Below are 19,932 nucleotides of genomic sequence, written 5' to 3' on the forward strand. Positions count from 1 at the left end.
GACATCCAAAGTCTGTCCCAGTACCTGGTACCCAAATACCAGGGATAATGTCTTTCTGCATTCATATTAAACAGTGCAAAAGAGTGACAGATCTCTGAATAAAAAAGGTATTCAACTCCAAAACTGGTATAACTGAATTTTGTCTTGAAAAACTCACACATTGACTTAGCACATTGACATTTTCTTGTTAGATGAAATCAGACCCATACATTATATGGAATTCATTATGACAGAAATAACATATATTTTTGCACATTTGAGTTGTGAAAGTGAATGTTAAATCTTGTCACATAAGAGAAATGTGGTTGAGCACAATTCAGCTACCTGTTTAATGTAGCTCCTGCCTACATTAATAGAAAATGGAAATGGTAAATGTTATGTTAATAATGTTGCTGTCCTTGACAAAGAGAAGTAATTACTATTTATCTAAAACTAAATATAATCAAATACCAAATATTTGCTTAAGTGCTTTTTATGACTATATACTTATAGTTATCAAACAAAAAAAAACACTAAACACTTTGTATTTAAATTATTGAAGATGTATAATATGTAATGAGAAATTTGAAATTATCTAGCCTCATGTCTTTTATTTCTCATTTAATCATCTTTATATTCTCTGTTAATACATCTTATTAAACTAGAACTTAGCTGACAACTTAGCAGAGTAGACTAAACTTTGATGGAAAGAAGAGATAAAATAGTAAGTAGAGTTGGAGAGATTCCTCAGATGAACTGATAATTAAATCAGAATTTCTCAAAAACTATAATAAGTTCAGTGGATAAAATGGGTACTATAGAAGAAAATAACAGAAGCCAAGAATCTAAGAAAAGATTCCTAGATAAAGTTGCATCTGAATTATGGTATGAGGATCAGTACTAGCAATAGGAGAGAAGGAATATTTTAGGCAGCAGAAACAGTGTGATAATAATATCTTCACAATAACCAAAAATGTACAACGGACCAATTGCCCATGCTTTACCAAACTATGCTGTTTTAAACATGTACATATACTCAAAGCAGATTGTTTTACCTCTTATGTAGTTTGGGCATTTGTCTTAAACAAAATTCGGAAGACAGCTTCATTATCTCAAGCAGACAATAATATAACTGATTATAGTCATATGTTTGCTATGTATATGAAACATATCCAAGAAAAAAATTTGCATCTCTTTGAAGCAAACATAATTATGTTTTATTATTGTGAACTATTTAGTTGTATATTCTTTCTAGATGGCACTGTTATCAAAGTTACTACTTCCAAGACTTAGGCATTTAAAAAATATTTATACTTTCTAGTAGATATATAAATATTAAAATAGATAAAAATACAAATGTAGACATAACTACATGTATTCATATTTAAAATGCTTAAGCATAAATTCATAAACTTTTATCTATAGATTAATTGTGTCCAGTTAAGAAGAGACTTCTTGCTAAATGACTGAATATTTTAGAAAACATATAAATTTACTATTTGTATCTTTCCTAAATTTAAATCACTAATAATTAAATTAAAACTCAAATTCATAAGCAAATATTCTTTAGGAAAGACAGAGATGATACTGCAAATATACTGATAAACTGATTTCTTTCTTTGCTAAGATAAAATGTAAACCTTTGATTATATGCCATCACTTGTGTACTTCCTGTTTGTTAAATTCAGTCAAATCACTACATGTGTAAATTTGGACTCTATCTGTGATAGTGTTTAATTAATACTACCCTAGATAAATTAATCATAGAATGGCTTTAAATAATCAACTTTACAAATGTTAGTTTATTATCTTTTTTCAATTCTAGATACCACAAATCTACATAAGAATAAGAACCATGTTAGCCTTGATCATCACAAAATCTCAACAGCTAATAGAATACAAAGCATAGAATAAAGAAGTGTTGAGTTAATCAATGACACCCTGTGCACATACTGTTTAATGTGTTCTTCAAAAAATGCTCTGATTTAGAGAATTAAGAATCATAAACTTTCCTGGTATGAGCCTTGAAAAATATATATCCTTAATAACTTGGGTAAGTATATTCATAGGTATAGGCAAAGATAAATTTTTTTTGAATAATGTATTTGGTTACCATATTTTAACACTTTTAATATTGTATTTAATGTTCTTTTCTCTTTCTTCTCTGTCACTAACATCATTTCATTCAAATTTTACTTTGATGGAGCAAAACTAGAGTAGAAATAAAACTGGGATAGAAAGGAATGTGTATTTTGGTCCTGGCTCTGTCACTACCAGATGTATGATCTTGAAAAACATACAAAGTTATAATGTCCTTGTGTTTTAAAGTTCAAGGTTCTCTAAGTAAAACCTTGCAGTGTCATTACTCTCTTGAAATGGAATAACATAAATATGAACAGATTTAAACATCTCACAAAATAGTATACTTTAGGAATCTTGAAAAAATGATTTCCAGGGGAGGCTAAAAAAAATAAATGTTTTAAGTGTCTAAGAATAACAAAAAGCTTTATGTGTTCATGTATGAAAGAGAAGGTCAATTGGAATGTAAAAAGAGCATGTACTGAAAAACCAAAACATGTAACTCTCTTGAGGGGCATAACTTCTTTTTGAATGTCCAGTCATATATCTTCCTTGGTTTGAAACAAAACTGTAAACCATATTTCATAATATTTTTTCTTCCCATCTTCAAATGTAAATTCTGAAAGATATGCTTTTAATTTCTTATCTTCCACTTAACCTAAACATGGACATGTGAGCCAGTTTTGCACAAGAAGATAATACAGGTTTTGATTGTTATTTTTAAAAGGTTCTCCTTATAGAAAGACTCAAATACAGTTGGCACCACTTTTCTCCTTTGACTCAAGTGTAGAAACAATGACTTAAGTCATTGCAGCAGCAATTCTGAATGCATGAGCCTATAATGATGAATTAAAGACTAAGAAAACCATAATCCCAGTCTGGTACTGTCAACTCACTGTATCAATACCAGTAGCTGTTTACCTATAGAATTCATATTACGTAAGAAAAAATAAACCCTCTTTATTAAAGCCAATAATTAACTGAGTTTTCTTTTACTTATAGCTGTACCAATAGGCAAACATATATTAAAATATCTTAAATCATGTGCCACGGGTAACATCCTAGATAACATCATCTTAAAACAGTGCGAAGTACCATATTTTGAAATGAAATTAGAGAAATTACCAAAAGAAAAGTAGAGAACATGTGAATCTTTCAAATGTTAAGATGCATTTAAAATATCAGAGCAAGGTGTTACAACAAATAACTTGACAAAAAGTGTTTCTCAGTCATGTTAAGCTCAGTGTGCCGTTTCTTATTTTAACACTATCAGCAGCTGTAACAACAAGGTGAATGGTATTGCTAAGTGGATATGGTTCTACATTGATATCTCTATAATTTTGAAGATAACAGGCAATGTGAAACTTAGAAAATATACTGTTTTATAGCAGAAATTTAATGTTTCTTTTGTATTATTGTAATAAACTTTGTAGATAATGAAAATATTTTAGGAAGTATCAACTTAATCTGTATATAAGATTTGTTACCAAGATAACCTCTGAAGCCATCAAGGTTTCTCAGGAAAGACACCTGCATATTTCTTTTTAAGGTCACATAACTTTCTCCCAGATTCTGATTACTTATTCTCTAGAAATACTTCTAGGTCCTTACCATTTTTGCTTTCCAATATAATTACCATTTTTCTAGTATTTTTTTAACCCCTGCTGGCAGAGAACCTAATATTAGATATATTTAACTACTTATCCCTCAAGACAGAAATCCATATGATTTTAGTGCTGCACAAATCAGTTGTTAATTAATGAAGATTTGAGATTTAAATATATTATTTTAATCTCTGTGGGAATTGCATAAAAAATATGAAATAACACAAAAACTATAGTATGGCTAGACCCATATTAATACTAATATGCCAAAACTAAAACAAGATAGCTTTTGGTATTTTGTAAATGCAATTTCTCACCAGAAATTTAGAGGCCTAATGCCTCTACCTTCTTTAAGTTCCTAGATGACTTTTGCCTTTATGTTAAAATAAAATTTATATTGTTAAATAATTGATATTGACAGCTAATGCCAATCTTTTTTTGCTTACATTTGAAATTCACAAGGGCTCTTTTTTATGTAATGATTTAAATGCTAAACATATTTTAGAAGTAACAGTGTATAACATATGATAATGTTATTTCTATTAGGTTATCCGTACAGAAATACTTTTACCTATAGTATAGCCATGCAAACATACTAAAGCTACAAAAAAGCTAAAAATGTAAGATAACTTAAAATCTAATCTTATAATGTAATAAATTGAATGTAAAATACATAATTTTACTTATTAATTTATTTTCCAAGAGACAAAGTATCTCTTGGAATTTTTTCCCTGTTTGCATCTGGCAGGTTATTTCAGGTTGGAGTATAAATACGAGATTGCCGTTTGCTTACAGACAGCAATATGTTGCTGCACATTGGCAGATATGGGTTTACCTGTATAACCAGGGGCACAGAGGCAGTTGTATCCATCAGCTCTGTAGACACAATTCTCTTCATCTAGACAAGGTGATGTTTTACATTCATTTATATCAAGTTCACAGAGTGGTCCATGGTACCCAGGTTCACAATTACAAAAAAATCTGGAGAAAAGTAGTAAAATGAGAAATAGCTATGTAAAAATGATAATCATTGATTATATGTGATTTATATTTATATTATAAATTGAAGACATTTGACTTAATTCAAATGATTATATATTTCATTTTTTCTTTGAAGAAATATAGCAATTCCCCTTTCAAAATTTTGTTCTGCCCAAATGTTATGTGTGAACTTTGGAAAAGAATGTGTGAGATCATACAATGCATATGGTAGAGGAGGTCATATATAGTAGAGCAGGGAGGTGAATTCAGGCAGTCTGACTCTTAACAATTTAAAACCCAATTATTGATTTTGACTTAAATATGCTCTAGAAGTCCTTTCTGAGTGTCTTATCAGACAATAAAAGTAAAATTCCACTACCTGATATTAAATGAAAAAAAAGGAAAAGAATATGTTGGGTAATTACCATAACCTAATAAATACTAGTATCAAAATATAGAAACAATTTCCAAAAGAGAAATTAAACTGATAGGAACTGTATACTTAGCAAAAATATCTCTTCATAGATTTTCCTTTTAGAAGTCTAGATAAAGAAGCTTCAGCAACTTTTCTCAAAATGTTTCTGAGCCAGATTTTTATTTACATTATCTGAGGAAACTGTTCCTAACTAACTTCATTCATCATTTTATAACCACAGAAGTCTAACATCCCCCATGCTCCTCTTTTACTTCTTCAACCCATACTAATTGTCAGACATTAGTCATGTACCCATATTCAAGTGTAAATGAAACTTGAGCTTGCTTTTCAAAGTCTCAGGAACAGGATAGAAATACAGACATGTAAACATTACAGTAAATACATGTTAATAGAGACAGGTCTCGTGAAAGCACAGCTAATTACTAGAGAGGAGGTGACCAAAAAAGCCTTACTTAGTATTAATAAAGAAAGTAGGATAAGTGTTTTAAAATTCTGTATATGAGTGAAAACATGTAATGTTTGTCTTTCTGTGCCAGGCATACTGAATATAATAATGTCTTTCAGGTTCATATATGTCATTACAAATAACAGGACCTCATTCATTTTTTATGGCTGAAGAGTATTCATTGTTTATATATAGCACATATTTTTTTCCCATTCATCCCTTAAGTAAAATAAACCAGAGAGTAGTGGAGAGGAGATAGGAAAGGTTGATTGATGGGTACAAAGTTACAGTTAAAAAGGAAGAGTAAATTTGGTGTCCTATTGAACAGTACAATAACTATAGTAAACAATAAGATATTGTATATTCAAAGTAACTATAAAAGAAAATTTTGAGTGTTTGCACCACTCAAAAATTAGGGTATGCTAATTATCCTGATTTGTTCACTACAAATGAACAAATGTACTGTAATATATTATGTAGCATAATAATACAATGTATATATGTATCAAAACAACACGATAAAAAAACACATGAATATTATAATTATGTATAAATTAAAAATAAAATTAACAGAAAGAGTAAGGACTCTTTGTATCAGTTGGACACATGGCATAGTGGGTAAACAAGATAAGTATTTCCTAAGAGCTCTTCATGTGACTAGGGAATTGACTATAATTATTTTTTCAGAATAGCACTAATCCAATTACTCACTTTTTGAATTTTTGTGCAAATAGTCAAACTTTTTTCCTCCATCTTATTCATTTTGTGAGTATCTCCCCATTTAGTAAGAAGTAATATAATGAATCTACTAAATGCTTTACTAAAATCAAGAAATGTTAGTAAGACCATCTTTGATTGCTATTTTGTGTTCTCACTGAATTATTAATGATTCCAAGGAATAAAAGAATAGATAGGAAATGAACACAGAATTATCAGAAGTAGCAGTGAAAAGAATCTTAAGAAATAATTTTTTTCGACTCAAGATGGCGCTGTGAGAACAACCCAGGATTGGAGCTCGTGTTGAATCCGCAAACGGTGAGTCAGAGCTGCATTTCCAGACCGATCTTTGTTGCCCACAGAACGGGGAAACTCCCAAGTATAAAAAGACACGGGACGCCAGGCAGTAGGTCTGCCTGGCACAGCCGGCAGCCGGGGCGGCGGCGGCCGGCCCTACCCAGCAATCCCCACAGGGCGCGCTCGTCCAGGTGCGCTGTTGAACCGGCAACCTGAGACTTGAGAGGGCTGGACTTGAGACTGAACGAGACTTGCACAGTAGCCCAGCCCAGGGCATTGCAGGGACAGATCGTCTGGGATACCCAGTGGGACGAACAAAACCGGGATTTCAAACTATCCCAAGCAGACGGTCCGAGACGCTATGTGGGGGAGGGGCGTCCACCACTACCAAGGCAACCCGCCCCAACTGAGATACACGCCCACTGCTGATGCAGCCAGCCATTGCCGAGGCAACCCGTCCCTACTGAGATACATGCCCACTGCTGATGCAGCCTGCCATTGCCGAGGCAACACGCTACAACGAAGAGTCTCTGCTGCAGGGCGTGGCAGAGACAACAGCAGAGCCTGCAGGAACAGGGCGAATCACACAACAGCAGGGCGGAGCCTCGGCAGCCAAACAGTGGCTAGTCTGCCTTCTAGCTGGGCAGGACACCTCATCGAACATCCAAAAATAAAGCCCAAACCCCTCAACACAGAGCATTTGAGAAAAAAAAAAGGGTTTTTTAATGAGCTATGTTGCAGCAGAATCAAACATAGCAGCCTAACAGCCCTGAATGAACAATAGAGCGCAGAGCTCAGCAATTAAGCCCATATAAAGTACAAACTGTCTCCTCAAGCAGCTCCCTGACCCCTCTATATCCAAAAGACTGACATTAGGCAGGCATCATCCTGGGACAAAGATAGCAGAAAAAGAAACTGGTAGCATCCCTCGCTGTGCCACAGCTGCTAGAGGTGCACCCCAGACAAGCAGGGTCTGGAGCGGACCTCAGCAGTCGTACAGCGAAGGGGCTAGACTGGTAGAAGGAAAACCAAGCAACAGAAATATTTCATCATCAACATTCTGGGTGCCTAAACCAGGAAGAAGTTGAAACTATGAATAGACCAATAACAAGGTCTGAAGTTGAGGCAGCAATTAAGAGCCTACCACACAAAAAAAGCCCAGGTCCAGACGGGTTCACAGCCGAATTCTACCAGACACACAAGGAGGAGCTGGTACCATTCCTTCTAAAGCTATTTCAAACAATCCAAAAAGAGGGAATCCTTCCCAAATCATTTTATGAGACCAACATAATTCTGTTACCAAAACCCGGCAGAGACCCAATGAGAAAAGAAAACTTCAGGCCAATATCCATGATGAACATAGATGCAAGAATCTTCAATAAAATATTGGCAAGCCGATTGCAACAGCAAATCAAAAAACTTATTCATCATGATCAAGTAGGATTCATCCCAGTGATGCAAGGCTGGTTCAACAAACGCAAGTCTATCAACGTAATTCACCACATAAACAGAACCAAAAACAAAAACCACATGATTATCTCAATTGACGCAGAGAAGGCATTTGACAAAATTCAACAGCCCTTTATGCTAAAAACCCTCAATAAACTTGGTATCGATGGAACGTATCTCAAAGTAATAAAAGCTATTTATGACAAACCAACAGCCAATATCATACTGAATGGGCAAAGACTGGAAGCATTCCCTTTAAAATCTGGCACTAGACAAGGATGCCCTCTTTCACCACTCCTATTCAATATAGTACTGGAAGTTCTAGCCAGAGCAATCAGGCAAGAAAAAGAAATAAAGGGTATTCAAATAGGAAAGGAGGAAGCCAAATTGTCTCTATTTGCAGACGACATGATAGTATACCTAGAAGATCCCATTGCCTCAGCCCAAAAACTCCTGAAACTGATAAGCAACTTCAGCAAAGTCTCAGGATATAAAATCAATGTGTAAAAATCACAAGCATTCGTCTACACCAATAACAGACTTAAAGAAAGCCAAATCAAGAGCGAACCGCCATTCGCAATTTCTACAAAAAGAATAAAATACCTTGGAATACAACTCACAAGGAACGTAAGGGACCTCTTCAAGGAGAACTACAAACCACTGCTCAACGAAATCAGAGAGGACACAAACAGATGGAGAAACATTCCATGTTCATGGTTAGGAAGAATTAATATCGTGAAATGGCTATACTGCCCAAAGTAATTTACAGAATCAACGCTATCCCCATCAGGCTACCATTGACTTTCTTCACAGAACTGGAAAAAAACCACCATGAACTTCATATGGAACCAAAAGAGAGCCCTCATAGCCAAGTCAATTCTAAGCAAAAAGAACACAGCGGGGGGCATCACACTACCAGATTTCAAACTATACTACAAGGCTACAGTAATCAAAACAGGATGGTACTGGTACCAAAACAGAGATATAGACCAGTGGAACAAAACAGAGGCACCGGAGGCAACACAACATACATACAACTATACAGTCTTTGATAAACCTGACAAAAACAAGCAATGGGGAAAGGATTCCATGTTTAACAAATGGTGTTGGGAAAACTGGCTAGCCATGTGCAGAAAGCAGAAATTAGACCCCTTCCTGACTCCTTACACTAAAATTAACTCCAGATGGATTAAAGACTTAAACATAAGACCTGGCACCATAAAAACCCTAGAAGGAAATCTAGGCAAAATCATCCAGGACATAGGAGTAGGCAAGGACTTCATGAACAAAACACCAAAAGCATTGGCAACAAAAGCCAAAATAGACAAATGGGACCTAATGAAACTCCACAGCTTCTGCACGGCAAAAGAAACAGTCACTAGAGTGGATCGGCAACCAACAGAATGAGAAAAAATTTTCGCAGTCTACCCATCTGACACAGGGCTGATATCCAGAATTTACAAAGAACTCAAACAGATTTACAGGAAAAAAACAAACAAGCCCATACAAAAGTGGGCAAAGGATATGAACAGATACTTTACGAAAGAAGACATATATGAGGCCAACAATCATATGAAAAAATGCTCATTGTCACTGGTCATCAGAGAGATGCAAATCAAAACCACATTGAGATACCATCTCACGCCAGTTAGAATGGCGATCATTAAAAAATCTGGAGACAACAGATGCTGGAGAGGATGTGGAGAAAAAGGAACACTTTTACACTGTTGGTGGGAGTGTAAATTAGTTCAACCATTGTGGAAGACAGTGTGGCAATTCCTCAAGGCCTTAGAAATAGAAATTCCATTTGACCAAGCAATCCCATTACTGGGTATATATCCAAAAGACTATAATCGTTCTACTATAAGGACACATGTACACGAATGTTCACTGCAGCAATGTTTACAATAGCAAAGACCTGGAATCAACACATATGCCCATTGATAATAGACTGGATTGGAAAAATGTGGCACATATACACCATGGAATATTATGCAGCAATCAGAAATGATGAGTTTGTGTCATTTGTAGGGACATGGATGAATCTGGAGAACATCATCCTCAGCAAACTGACACAAGAACAGAAAATGAAACACCGCATATTCTCACTCATAGGTGGGTGATGAAAAATGAGAACACATGGACACAGAGAGGGGAGTACTAAACACTGGGGTCTATTGGGGGGAAAAGGGGAGGGCCAGTGGGGGGGGAGGTGGGAGAGATAGCCTGGGGAGAAATGCCAAATGTGGGTGAAGGGGAGAAGAAAAGCAAAGCACACTGCCATGTGTGTACCTATGCAACTGTCTTGCACGCTCTGCTCATGTACCCCAAAACCTATAATCCAATAAAAAATTAAAAAAAAAAGAAATAATTTTTTTCATATTGACAAATTTAAAAATGTTATATTACTATAAAACGACTTTCATTTCAACTTATGTATTTCATGTACATATGGCAGTTCTATTACATTTGTAGAAGTTTCAGAATCTACTTTCTAGTTTGAAATATTGAATATTAGAAAATTATTTTGGGATATTTTGCTTTTCCAATGATTTATGATAATTACCAGATTGTTTCAAATTTTTCTAAATAATAGCTTACTCATTTAATTTATAGAATTCTCCCATTTTGAAAATCAGAAAAATATTAGCATCCCTTGTCTTTTGCTACCCAAAGTTTATTTTCTATTAATGCAAATGATTCTTTAGTGGCTTCATGATCAGTCAGCACCCAAGTACCCTAAAATCTGGAAGTCTGAACCAACCTAAAACAGGAGATGCTCTTCATTAGTGATTCTTATTTGAATCCATTTTCTCCATGCTATTTGCCAAATGGCGCTTTTCCAACACCTCTGTTCTTCATTTACTAGTTGACATTCTACTTTCAGAAACATCATCATTTATTCATTTTTTATTCAACTATTTTGTATCAATATGGACTCATAGATTTTTATTTTCTCAATGGATCAAATATATAATGATTGCCATTTGTTTTAACGTTAATTTGTCTGAGATTTAGCTAAGGGAACCTCTTCATCTGGCTTCTCTTTTCTTTTGACACATCTTCACCATTCTTTAAATATCACCACTTTCCAGCACAAGATGTTCCGAGTCTATCTTAATACATTCTCTGTCCTACATCTGGCATCAGCCACTTTTTTCCAGGAGGCCTAGTTTAAGTGAAGGATATTACTTAGAAATTAAATTACTGATATGTACATCACTATATGTATGTATAAATATAGTTATATGTATGAATACATGGTCATATATATGTACACATAGAGTTGTATGTATATAACTGTGTTTTTGTATACATAGTCTATATCTGTAATTTTGTGCATGTTTGGGTATGTGTGTGTTGTAAATACATACAAATGATCTCATGAGCTCCTATCAAATGCTCCAATCATAATTAACACAATAGGGTTCATTTTAATCCGGTTTATTTTAATCCAGTTTATTTCTTTATCTGTAATTCCTTTTCTAAATAGTGAGAAACTGATTTTCATTATCTTAAACATACTTACTTGTTTCATAAGCTAATGTAAAGTTTTTGTGAACTATCTTTTTGTCACGATGAAGATTTTGTTGGGTGTTAATTTTTCTTTGCCTGTATAGTCATCTTAAAGATACATGAAGAGATTCAGATTTTCTCACTCACCCAGATTTCTTGTTTTTTCAATTATAATTTCCTTTTGAATTTTTCCTTTTGAACTCTTGATAATTTTTACTAAATGTTATATTCTTTTTTTTTGCTTCCATGTCCATCTGTGAAATGTATTTGCCCTTATTTAAAATAAGGCTTCTCAAAAATTCCATGTAACTTGTTTGATGAATCTCAAGTACATAACTTACTCTTCTGATTTTGAAGGTGATGTCACACCATAAATACACATACATGTACTATCTCAAGTCTTATGGAGATTTATTTTTCTAAAGTTTTTGAGATACAGATAACTCTGTGAAAAATTATTTTTAATGATATGAATCATAATAATCCTTTCTTCCAAGAATGCTTCACTTCTACTTCAATAACCTTTGTTTCCTTTTTGCCTTCAATCAAGCCCATTATTAAGTTTTCTCATTTTCTAAACTACTCCCGAAATCTGAAGTTTCCAACATTGCAAAAATATACTTTACTTTTATATAAAATTCATTCCAAGCATTATTACATTTCAAGAATGTTAAACCACAGATGCTTGATCAACTGGAATGTTGGCAGGATTCTAGAGTCCATTTGGAAGTTTTCTGAATGGCATCTAAAATTTTGTAGAGATCAAAAAGAAAAAAAAAAAAAAAAAACAGACCCACTATTAGCATCAGCCCTGGTGAAACAAATTGTTTACAGAAAATATTCAACTTATAATACTTATTTTCCACCATAATAAACAATATGAGGGCAAATTTGTGTGAAAGTAACATTTTACTCTAGAACACAGCATCTATCTTTAATCCTTGTGTCTCCCCTTTCCCAGAAGAATTTAAATGTTTTTCTTTTCTCTTTCTCCTTTCCTCCCTCAACCTGTCACTCCTTGCCCCCGCTCTCTTCCTGCTTCCTATCTCTAATAAGAAAGGCAAGCACAAAGCTGAGCATTCAGGACTTTTTTACTCTATACTTAACATTGGCCCTTTGAAACATTAAAAAAAATAAAAGTGCATGGGGTATGTCTGAAACTATCCTCACCAAATTTTTCACCCTATTGGCCTCTGGCTATAATATGCAATTCGTTCAGCTTTGGTATAATTTTCCTTCCACTACTGCTCAGGATCCCTTTATGCTGACCACCTCTAATGAGGCTAGAGAAAAATTAAAAGTGAACCTGATTTTTCGTAATGTCTTAAGTGATCTAGTCAAATATATAGCAAGTATTGTGTTTTATATTAAAGGTCCCTAAAACACATCTTCCTTTGATAAAACTCAATTTTAATAGCTTTCAAAATACACACATGTAATAATAGCTTCCATCTTGAGAGAACAATTAAGACCATGAAATACATATTTTGATAAAATAAAAATATCTCATTTAAATGAAAACCTTTGACTTCAAAAGTTTTAGTAGAATTAAACTTATATTGTCAAAGTATTGAAATTAAAATTAATATTATTTTTAATTTGATAGTGACCTAAAATTTTTCAAGTAAATGTTCAAGATAGTTTTTCAATCACTAAGATGCACTTTAACCATGACTTCTGAAGAAAATTCAACATATTAAAATAGAGATAAGGAAGAGTAACTATAATTTGCATAAAATGATATTGCCAAAATACAAAAAGAAATTATAGCCCCCAAATTAGCCATCCTTATATTTTATTTACTTTGTTTTATAGTTTTTCTTTTATTCCAAAGTGAGAAAGGAATTAATAAGTAGATGAATTGTTTTTATGCTTCTGAAGAATTATTTTAAAAATGTAATTATTAAAGAGATTGAATAGTATTACAAAATCCAAATATACCATAGAATATTTTAAATGAGGGTTTTGATTTAAAAAATGTATTTGCTATATTAGATCATACTTCTTTCAGCAGATATTTTTTAAAAGTTTATATTCAAAAGAAGAAAATGAAACTATATTTTAAAAAGTGTCACTGGTGAAACTTTCTGATAAGGACTTTTCAGCCTATGGTATAAAGCAATTCAAATCTTGAAAAAATTTATAATATATTTTAAAGCATTTCTACTTTTTTCTTGTGATATTATACCTGCATTCATGAACCACAGTTCTTTACAATTAATGACAATTATTTAGAACATGAATAATCTATTTTATATTTGCAACATGTCATTATCATATTGTATATAAATATATGTACACACTATTACACTTGCAATATGTCTTTGTATATTTTTATTATGCAGAGTAAATTTGATTTGAAACAGTGGTGTTATAGTAAAATCTCTGGTACAATTTACATTATTTAGATCATGACTGTTTCTAGGCAACAATTGCAGAAGAGTATACAGATATTTTTCTTTTGGTTAAATGCATATCAACCAATCACTTTTAAATTTGTAACACTGAGGAATTACTAAACTCATGAATAACATAAACTAAATGGTCACAATATGCTTGTTGATAATGAGTTGGCTATGATAATCACGTCAGCCAAGTACTTGGAAAATTTTCTTCTAATATTTTCCTTCAGTACACTAGCCATTGTTACTGTAATTATTCTGGTTAATTCTATTTAGTTGTAAATTTTCAGTAGATGGATACTATTGAGAGTGACCTAAGTGAACTAGTGGCAATGACTTGAAAAGACATTAATTGTACTGGATAATATATGCTATCAGGTGTCAGAAAATATGTCAATTCCAGTGTTCACTTTTGCAATGGATTTGTATATTAATTGGGGCTGTCATTGGTGTGCCATCATACCTCAGCAAACATCTTTAAATCATGTTATTAGAGGTAAGTCTTAATTGTTGCAGGCCATGGTTTCAATAACCATAAGAGAGAATAGATTACAAACAGGAATGCAACCATGAGGCATAAATGTAGTAACTACTGTTTTTAATATGTTTTTGTGTTTATGTGTCTACAATTTAATTTACTTTGGACTAACTATAAAATTTTTGGTTTTAAGTGAGTTGGTAGATTACTTACAATATTTTAATGTATTTTATCAACAGATTAAAACATTTTTTTATAAAATAAAACTATCTTTCTTCAAGAAGAAATAAGAATCAAATTTGACTGCCTCATTTTTAGCTGCTAATTGATTTTTAATCTTTGAAAGATTTTAATTCATTGAAAGTGGCTTTTCTTATAATAATTTACACCAGGTAATTTTCTAAGAATAAAATAATTAATACCTGTGTGGCTATCACCCATATTTAACTCATCTTAGTATTCCACATGGCAGAAAATTTCTTAAGGAAAACACACAAAACATATTTAATCTTCATATACATATATATATCTGAGATCTGTTATAATATGTATGTACACACATATATATATTTCATACACACATATATGTATGAAACTCCTATGCATCCATTCAATTAATTATCTTCCATTCCTCTCTACCAGGAGAAAATCACTACACTTAAGAGGGGAGCATCACACACTGGGGTCCATTGGGGGGAGGCTAGTAGGAGGGAGGGACAGTGGGAGGGAGGGTGGTGAGGGATAACGTGGGGAGAAATTTTAGGTATAGGTGATGCAGGGATGGAGGCAGCAAACCACGTTGCCATGAATGTACCTATGTATCAATCTTGCATGAGCTGCACATGTACCCTAGAATCTAAAGTACAATTTAAAAAGTTGGTATGTATTTTTCAAACTATGTTGTAATACTTCACTAAATATGAGTTACATATCATATTATTCTGAGACTTATCTTTTTACTGAATCATACATTTTAATATTTAAGTGATATACATTTCTATAATTTATTCACAGTAATGTATAGTTGCTTATGCTTATGTCACACTGTATTTGTTTTGATCGTTTTCTAATGTTTACCAATATAAAGATATTGTAAAGACATCACCTTGTTCATATATCCTTGTAAACATATAGGCAAGATTTTCTCTAGGGCTTGAACACATTAACATTTAAAAACACTTTTTCCAAAATAGCTCTTCACCTTTCCATGAGCAGTGTATAAGATTTTTCTTGGAAACATATTTAAAAATCTCATTTTATTTCAGGTTTCCTTACTTTACTTTCTGTTCACTTATTTTTCCTCTTCCTTAAGTTACTTGTTCATATTGTTTCTCTATTTTTCTTATATCCTCTTAACCTTATACCAAGCCAATACTTAGTGGGCAGTTTTTGCAGTCTGCTACACAGTTACTTCAAATACATCAGAGGAAATCTCCTATGGCCCCAACTGCCCAACTGCAGACTGATGAGATGAAAGGCTATGGGGTTGACTGCAGTTTTTCCTTTAATTCTTTACCACTCTTTTTCCTGGCCAGAACTTCAACATGGACAGAATAGATTTTGTTTGTTTGCTTTGTTTCTTTTCTTTTTTTTTTTTTTTGCCCCATACTTTAAAGCTTGCCCATAATTCCTTTTTTTGGACAGTGATCTATTCTATAACTAAAAGTGGAAGAGTGCTGCTACTTTAAAGCCTATGGCTTAAGAGCCTTTGCATGTTTCTCCTAGTCTCTTGAAACTCTGACACTCCTTGAGAAGAACATGCTAGTCCAAAGAGGATGACAGACATTAGGAGGAGAGCCATTACAGTTGATACAGGGAGAGACCCACTAAAACGCTCCACATCTTATCTGTGTTGCAGAGAAACACAGATTAATCCATCCCATATTAGTCAAATTACAAAATAACACAGATGTGGAAGATGTGAAATAATAATAAACGATTGTTATTTTTAACCATTAAGTTTCCAGTTTCTTTTCAAAGTACAAATGTCAAGGAGTTTAGATCTACTGTAGACCCAAGACAGTTATACTGAAAGAACTTGGCTCTAAATTTATTTTAATTTCCCTTAATAACAGAGGCAATATCTCTCCTATGTCTTAGGGAACTTGTTCCCTTTATAAAAACCTTCCTTGGCCGGGTGCAGTGGGTCATGCCTGTAATCCCAGCACTTTGGGAGGCTGAGGCGGGCAGATCAACTGAGGTTGGGCGTTTGTGACCAGGCTGACCAACATGAAAAAACCTATCTCTACTAAAAATACAAAATTAGCTGGGCATGGCGGCACATGCCTGTAATCCCAGCTACTCGGGAGGCTGAGGCAGGAGAATTGCTTGAATCTAGGAGGTGGTGTGGAGAGCTTAGATGGCAACATTGCACTCCAGCCTGGGCAAGAAGAGCAAAATTCTGTCTAAAACCAAACCAAATCAAACCAAACCAAAACAAAAAACCCTCTAACTTCAAGCTGGAAGAGTTGGCTTATGATCTGCCAGTTTTTTCATTTTTGTTTATTTTTTTTGAAGTGCATCCCCCAACATTTCTCATTGGTTCCAGTCCATAAAAAGAATTAGCTTTCACCATTGCTGATGAGGTAAGAAAAAAAAAAAAAAACCCTGGCAACAGATCGTCTATACATTGAAAGAGACATAACCCCATGAATCCATATTGTCACAAACCTGGAGAATATGTGTCAAATTAAATCTATGGTAGTCAGACAAGAGTAGAATACATATGACTTGTATAAGTTGAATTTTTTGATGGAGTAAAGAGAGAAGACTTAAAAAGTTGATATGAGTATCTGGGTATAGTGTTAACTAGGCTGTTTAAAGACAAAGCTTAAGTTAATAATGTAGAAATTTCAGAGGGTTCATGGTATATATTAGAGGTAACAGTTTATATACTCTGTTATGGAAATGTTTGAATATACCTATTATGTGTGAATTGATCATTTACCCCTAATTTCTATTCTCAAGGAGTATAAGGAGGACCTTCCAATCTCCTAGGAAGAAATTCCATTTACCCCAGAGAGTCCTGCACTTACCAAAGATTAAAACTGAGTTGGTGAAGGAGCACTGGTGTTCTTCATGAGCTCTGTGATGGTAGTCTTTTATAGCCTGGAGATGATAGTGCTGGATGTTGCCATAGAATTAGGTTTCATGATAACAATTAAAATAGATCTAAGAATGCATAAAGACTAGTGGATATAACTGACAATCAGATGAAAAATGAGCAAATAAGCATATAAATCAGAGAAACAGAGTGGACATCAATGGACTGATTCAAAGATATTTATGGCAGAGGCTAAGTGATGGTAGTTTTAGAAATGAAATAAATGAACAGTTTATTTATGGTCCTGCCTTATGTATATGGAACAAAATGTATACTCTGGAGGACAGAAACACAATTCAATTTGATTCTCCACCTCTTACACAATTCCAAGACCTAAGTTATGTCACAGACTCAGTCACTCAACTGAAGGTCGGGATTTGCCCTCTGAAGAGAAATCTCTAATATAGTCACAGATATTTTACGTATCTTTCTGAAGGCTTCCTCAGAGGTATCTGAGGCTATTTACCAGAATGACTGTTTACTGGTGAAAGAAAGATATTCAGACCTTTTAGGAGTTACTGAATACTGCATCTGAAAGCATACTTATGTTCGAAATGCCACTGCTCCACTAGTACAAATGCAAGATTACTGAGGTCAGTTCAGATGAGACCACAAATACATCTTCTCTTTTTTTTCACCCATTGTTCTTGAATATACAGTGTAGTTGATATATTTAGTAACAGACACAATTTTAATGGAATAAGAGCTATTATGGAGGAAAATCCAATTGGAAGATCTTGCCATGCACCTTTAGACCTATCAAGATTTTAAACTGACGGCAAATCTGTATTCCCATGGTACTTGAAGTGATTGGTATTCCCTTGAAAGAATTGAAAGCTCTTGCCTATGCTTATGTCCTCAATGGTATTGCCTAGGTTTTATTCCAGGGTTTTTATGGTGTTAGGTCTTATGTTTAAATCTTTGATCCATCTAGAGTTAATTTTTGTGTAAGGTGAAAGAAAGGGGTCCAGGTTCAGCTTTCTGCACACATGGCTAGCCAGTTTTCCCAACATCATTTATCAAACAGGGTATCCTTTCCCCATTGCTTGTTTTTGTCAGGTTTGTCACAGATCAGATGATTGTAGATGTGTGGCGTTACTTCCAAGACCTCTGTTCTGTTCCACTGGTCTATATCTCTGTTTTGGTACCAGTACCATGCTGTTTTGATTACTATAGCCTTGTAGTGTGGGTTTAAGTCAGGCAGCGTGATGCTTCCAGCTTTGTTTTTTCTGCTTAGGATTGTCTCAGATACATGGTCACTTTTGGTTCCATATAAAGTTTAAGGTGGTTTTTTCCAGTTCTGTGAAGAAGGTCAATGGTAGCTTGATAGGGATAGTATTGAATCCATAAATTACTTCGGGCACTATGGCCATTTTCATGATACTTATTCTTCCTAACCATAAGCATGTAATGTTTTTCTATCTGTTTGTGTCCTCTCTTATTTCCTTGAGCAGTGGTTTGTAGTTCTCCTTGAAGAGGTCCTTCACATCCTTTGTTGTATTCCTAGGTATTTTATTCTGTTTGTGGCAGTTGTGAACGAGAGTTCACTCATGATTTGGCTCTCTGTTTGTCTAATTGATGTATAGGAATGCTTGTGATTTTTGAATATTGATTTTGTATCCTGAGGCTTTGCTAAATTTGCTTATCATCTTAAGGAGATTTGGGGCTGAGATGATGGGGTCTTGTAAATATACAATCATGTCATCTGCAAAAAGAGACAATTTGACTTCCCCTTTCCATAATTAAATACCCTTTATTTCTTTTATTGCCTGACTTCTCTGGCTATAATTTCTAAGACTATGTTGAATAGGAATGATGATAGAGGGCATCCTTGTATAGGGCCAGTTTTCAAAGGAAACGCTTCCAGTTTTTGCCCATTCAGTATGATATTGGCTGTGGAGGCATAGGTAAGGACTTCATGACTAAAACACCAAAAGCAATGGCAACAAAAGCCAAAATAGACAAATGGGATCAAATTAAACTTAAGAGCTTCTGCAAAGCAAAAGAAAGAATCATTAGAGTGAACTGGCAGCCAACAGAATGGTAAAAGGTTTTTGCAAGGTACCCATCTGACAAATGGCTAACAGCTAGAATCTACAAAGAACTAAAGCAAATTTACAAGAAAAACACAAACAACCCAATTTAAAAGTGGGCAAAGAATATGAAGAGACACTCTTCAAAATAAGACATTTATGTAGACAACAAACATATGAAAAAATGATCATCTCTTGTCATTAGGGAAATGTAAATCAAAACCACATTGAGATACCATCTCACGCCAGTTAGAATGGCACTCATTAAAAAATCTGGAGACAACAGATGCTGGAGAGAATGTGGAGAAATAGGAATGCCTTTACACTGTTGGTGGGCGTGTAAATCATTTCAACCATTGTGGAAGACGTGGTGATTCCTAAAGGATCTAGAAACAGAAATTCCATTTGGTTCA

General features: G+C 34.0%; 1 protein-coding gene across 1 annotated transcript in view; it reads right to left on the bottom strand.

The window, feature by feature from the left end:
- EYS (EGF-like photoreceptor maintenance factor) overlaps positions 1 to 19,932 on the bottom strand; it is a 1,911,700-nt gene that overhangs the window by 1,235,363 nt on the left and 656,405 nt on the right. The window contains exon 16 of the mRNA XM_035296026.3: positions 4,498 to 4,643. Within this exon, the coding sequence (XP_035151917.3) occupies positions 4,498 to 4,643 (146 nt within the window). The remainder of the gene's footprint in view (positions 1 to 4,497; positions 4,644 to 19,932) is intronic.

This window comes from Callithrix jacchus, chromosome 4, assembly GCF_049354715.1.
Source record: "Callithrix jacchus isolate 240 chromosome 4, calJac240_pri, whole genome shotgun sequence".
NCBI lineage: Eukaryota > Metazoa > Chordata > Mammalia > Primates > Cebidae > Callithrix > Callithrix jacchus.